A 4,954-nucleotide genomic window follows, 5' to 3' on the forward strand; every position below is an offset into this window, starting at 1 on the left:
ACACTCAACCAACTGAGCCACACTGGCCAGGGCAATAAATAAAATTTTTAAATTTTTTTCTTTTTAAATATATATATTTTTAAAATATATCTTTATTGATTTCAGAGAGAGTAAGGGGGAAGGAGCGAGAGAAACATCAATGATGGGTCATTGATCAGCTGCTTCCTGCTCGCCCCCGACTAGAGACTGAGCCGGCAACCCGCGCATGTGCCCTCACCGGGAATCGAACCGCGAGTTCCTGGATCCTAGGTCCACGCTCAACCGCTGAGCCACGCCCCGCCAGGCTTAAAAACAATTTTGACGACCATTGCCTGTTTCTTTCCAAAGAGGGTGCCCACTCAACACGACCTCTTCAAAAAGAAGCGTTGTTTACCGCCTTTCGAGGGCTGGTGACGGGACGGAATGGGATGAAGATACCCATTTTGCAGACGAATACACAGGCCAGGGAAGATTTTAACCCCGGATCTTAACGCACAGACTGCTAAAACTGCCCTCAGTTTGCAATTCCGCCACCAGGTCTATTCTGCTGTCCAAGACCGCCACAGATCGCAGGCCCCGCCCCCTCACTGAGCGCCGGGCGAGGTCCCGCCCGCGCTCTCGCGAGAGCTCGGAGGCGGAAAATGGCGCCGACGTGAGCGCGAGACTGCGGCCGCCCAGGGAATCGCCGCAGCCTCAGCTGGAGCCGCGGGAGCTGCGAGAACAAGAGGCCTAGCCAGGCCGAGGATGGTGAGCGCGGCGCTGGGGTCGCGGGTGCGGCGAGCCAGCGGGGACTGGCGGGGAGCGGTCCTGTCGCGCACACACCCTCCGGCCGACCCCGCCCCCACATCCGGGCACTGGCCCCGCCACTAGTTGTCATTCCGCGAGCGCCCTACCCCCTACTTCCGGGCCTGGATTCGACTGGGCCACCCCCACTGGGCTCGGGCTCCGCCCCTGGGCTTTATACTGCTGGGCCCCCAGCACTTCCAACTTCGCCTGCGTTGCTCCAGCGCGGAGTGTAGATACACATCTACGTCCTCAAACAATCCACTTTGCCACTTCCGGCCCCACCAGCATCTTTCTAGCCCGGCTTTGTTCAGAGCCCCGCCTTCATACCCTTTGCCCCGCCCACTCCCTCTAGGCCACGCCCCTGCAGCATAGGGGGCCTCCAACCTTCCCAAGTTGGAGAGGAGGGAATGCAGTTTTGATATGAGCAATTCCTGTCAGAAGTCCACTGCTGCTCTGGAACACTTTTCTGCTAGCTCCCTTCCTGGGCATGGAGACAAGAGGCAGGAGCTCAATCCACCCTCATCCCTTGCCCTCCCTCGATGGTAACTCCTTAGGAGGGGGCTGACTGGATATTGTCTCGGGCCATTAACTGTTTCAGGAATGCAAAACGGTCTTTGGTGGGGAGGGTTACCCTGGTTGACCCCAGCGGACCGTGGGCCCAGAGGGGTTTTTCCCACTTCTTTTTTCCACCAGGAGGAGGAACCCTCTGGGCTCAGCCCAGACATGCTGGTCACTGCAGAGCCCGGCTCCAGTGAGACCCACCAGGAAGTGTTGTCCCCAGGTGTGGCTGCTGCAGCCACGTCTTTCTCCATGGGGGAGGAGTCAGGTCCTGACCAGACAGCCACACCCCCAGTGTGGGAATGTGGAGGTCCTGGAGGGGCCCAGCAGGGTGTTTCCTCAGCCCCAGACAGTGGCCAACCTGGCCCTGGACCCAGCCTTGGCTCAACCAGCACAGTATCCGGGACCAGTGAGGACCTTCGGCCACCCAGGCGACGCCCACCACCAGGTGACCTGTGATGGGGCCTTCTGTGGGGTCACAGGCCCTGGAACAATAGGAGTGAGGAGTGCAGAGTATCTCCATACTTGGGGGTTACCTAGAGAGAATCACCATTTACTGAGCACCACGCCTGTGCCAGGCTGTGGCTGCAATGATGAGCCAGACCAACTCAGCCCCTGCTCTCTGGCAGCTCAGTTGATGAAGGAGGCAGATGGTAAAGGCCCCAGTAGGAAACCATAGGGTAATTCCAGCCTCGGATATGCCTTCCTGGGGCAGAGCCCTGGTCCTCATGGTGGGAGAGAGAGATAGGTGACCCCGCTGTGTACATCCTACAGGAAAGCAGATACTCTGCTCCAGCCCTGGCTGCTGCCTCAGTTTCCCAAGCGTTCGTGACTTGGCACAGCATCTGCGTACCCATTGCCCACCCACACAGTCCCTGGAAGGTAGGGCCAGGGTAGGTGGTGGGAGGCAGGCAGAGTTCCCAAGTTGACCCTTGGCCACCCTACTCTACTCCTCTGTCCTCCACCCCTGCCCTGCCAGGCAAGCTCTTCCACTGTTCCGCCCTGAACTGCACGGAGACCTTCCCCAGCATGCAGGAACTGGTGGCACACGGCAAGCTGCACTACAAACCCAATCGCTACTTCAAGTGAGACCCTGACGACCCCAGTCTCCTTTGGTCCTCGGTGACCAGTCCCCAGGCTGCTCCTCCTGCTCCTGGTGTGGTAGCCAGAACCTGGGGTTCAGGCCTTTCCACTTCTTAGTCAGGGGTCGGGTGGGGGAGGGGGTTGGGTCTGGAAGTGGGTGTGGCTTCGGGCAAGCGCTACCCTAGAGAGACTAGTACCTGGAGCTAGTCCCAGGGACCCGAAGGGGTGGGGCTCACATGGGTATGGCCCCGCCCAGCCTCATTACCTCCCAAGAGGAAAGCTGATCAAGATTGCGACCCCTTACTCGTTTTCCCAGGGCTCCGACCTGGAGGGGTCTGGAAGGGTCACGGTCACAGTAGGGGGCTCTTAGGGCAAGCTTCTACCCCGAAGGTGGGATCTGTGATTTGGGTCTGGGCTCCCTTACCATGCTACCGATAGGCCCCACCCTGGTCCCCCAGGAAACCGAGCCAGCCCTGTGCCTGCCCCCAGGTGTGAGAACTGCCTCCTGCGCTTCCGCACGCACCGCTCGCTCTTCAAGCATCTGCATGTTTGCGCCGAGCATGCGCAGAGCCCAGCCCCGCCGCCACCCCCTGCCCTCGACAAGGAGCCGTCCGCGCCCGAGCGCCCCACGGAGTCTGACCCGGAGTCAGCGCCGAGCTTGCAGTTCCCGCTACTCGAGCCCTTTACGACCCCCGCCCCTGCCCCCACCGGGCCCTTCCTGCCCTACTTGAACCCCGCATCCTTTGGCCTAAGCCCCCCGCGCCTGCGCCCCTTCCTGGCCGCCGCGCCTGGACTGTCAGCCTCCAGCACCGCCATCTGGAAAAAGAGTCAAGGTGAGTGTAGGGGCAGGGCCGCCATAAGGGTGGGCTGGGCAACTCGGATTTCTGACCTTGACCTGCCCATTTACCGCAGGTGCCGGTGGCAGCCCTCGAAGACCCCAGGGCGGCTCCGATGCGCCCTCAGGTGCGTGCAGGTGACCACCAGGGCGGGATGGAGGGGGTTTCTGTCCTGCGCCCTGCCAAGCCCAGGAGATTCTAGGAGGCAGCAGTGCCAGCCCCGAAATACAGGATTTTTGCCTTAAAAATTACCGGCCCCCGCGCCTTCATCTACACCGGCGTTTCCGTGTAAAGCTCGCGCTCTGCGGGGGTTCTGGGGATGGGGAACACAGAAGTTAAGTTCAATGCCCCCAATTTCAGCGGGGTACACACCTGGGGCAAATGGATCAGCCAGGCCAGACCCTCGGCACCCGCGAGCTGATGGGGAGTGGAGAAAGGTCCGAAACGCCCTGTCCCTTGACCACCGTCCTCCGGGGTAGACCGGCTGGGGCCCGGACTGACAGGGTCCCGCCTGCCCGCAGGGCACGCGGCTCCAGGCCGCATCGTGTGGGAGCACACGCGTGGCCGCTACTCGTGCATGCAGTGCGCCTTCTCCACGGCCTCTCGGCCCGCCATGACCTTACACCTGGAGGACCACCGCCCCATCGCCCCCGAGGCCCGGGGGCCCGGGCCACGCCCCGATGCCCCGGCGGGTAAGGCCCAGATGCTCGGGGGTGGGGAGGATCCCCACCCTCCTTTCCCTTCAGGCGAGGGGAGGGGCAGGGCGTAGGCTCAGCCACCTCCTCCTCTGCCCCACCTAGACCTGGCCCCGCTTGCACCCAAGGTGTCGCTGCTGCTGTCAGAGGGAGAGTGTCCAGTTTTCTCGCCGCTCTGAACCCTGCATAGAGGATGGGTCATGAGGTGTGGGTAATTTTAGGGGGCAATGGATGGGGGGGCAATAAAAGAGGCGCGATGAACTGGCCTATGCTGTGTTTGGGTCCCTTACCCTCTGATGCACAGCGGCCTGTCTAGCAGTCTTGGGGGTCCCCCATTTGGGGAGGGGCAGGCCTCCCTTCACCACCCACTTGTATCCCACATTCCCTGTCACCTCAACACTGGGACCCAGTCTCCAGCTCAGTATTGCCACTGCCCACGGTCCTGTTCTATCACTTCCAGAAACCGGATGGGATGGGAGTTTCCAGTTTTATTTACTTATTAAAAAATTTTAAATATTTTTATTGATTTCAGAGAGAGGGAGAGAGAAACATCAGTGAGAATCATCCATCACCTGCCTCCTGCAGTGCCCCCTACTGGGGATTGGTCCAAAACCCTAGGCATGTGCCCAGACTGGGAATGAAGTGTGAGCTCCTGGTTCATGGGTCACTGCTCAACCACTGAGCCACACCAGTGGGGCAATTTACTTACTTAAGTCTTGCGAGTCAGTGAGAAGGACAGGGAGGCTGGTCCTGAGAAAGTGCTGAGACTGGCCCAGCTGGAACCCTCCAGGTCCTTAGGCCAGTGATAACTCACAGGGAGGTGACAGGATGGAGGGCAGTGCCAGGTCCCCCAGAGCTGGGTGCTTTTTGGCAGGCTGGGACTTGGGCCTCATCCTTGTCCTCCTGGATTCTCCCTCTGCCCCAGCTCTGACGGGGAGAGTAGGTCAAGGTCAGCCCTGGAGAGCCTGAGCTCCCTTCCCTCATCCCAATGCCATCCTGGTCCTCCTCTTCCCTTTC

The 4,954-nt window shown here is 60.5% G+C and overlaps 1 protein-coding gene across 3 annotated transcripts; it reads left to right on the forward strand.

Annotated features, from left to right (window-relative positions):
• Positions 1 to 601: 601 nt before the first annotated feature.
• Positions 602 to 4,454, forward strand: ZNF414 (zinc finger protein 414; the record flags this gene model as incomplete). 3 transcript variants are annotated; one of them, XM_081137156.1, is made up of 9 exons in its annotated part: positions 602 to 726; positions 1,118 to 1,307; positions 1,459 to 1,771; positions 2,098 to 2,205; positions 2,303 to 2,408; positions 2,896 to 3,239; positions 3,319 to 3,369; positions 3,764 to 3,934; positions 4,043 to 4,454. In XM_081137156.1, the coding sequence occupies exons 2-9, from the start codon at positions 1,305 to 1,307 to the stop codon at positions 4,114 to 4,116; spliced, it is 1,170 nt and encodes a 389-aa protein (XP_080993282.1). In that variant the 5' UTR covers positions 602 to 726; positions 1,118 to 1,304. The 3 variants fall into 3 exon arrangements, with proteins under 3 accessions (XP_080993282.1, XP_080993281.1, XP_080993280.1); XM_081137155.1 differs by lacking the exon at positions 1,118 to 1,307 and having other exon boundaries at positions 608 to 726; XM_081137154.1 differs by lacking the exons at positions 1,118 to 1,307; positions 4,043 to 4,454 and having other exon boundaries at positions 608 to 726; positions 3,764 to 4,011.
• Between the last annotated feature and the right edge of the window lie 500 nt (positions 4,455 to 4,954).

The sequence above is a fragment of the Miniopterus schreibersii genome (assembly GCF_964146895.1).
Source record: "Miniopterus schreibersii genome assembly, chromosome: 4".
NCBI lineage: Eukaryota > Metazoa > Chordata > Mammalia > Chiroptera > Miniopteridae > Miniopterus > Miniopterus schreibersii.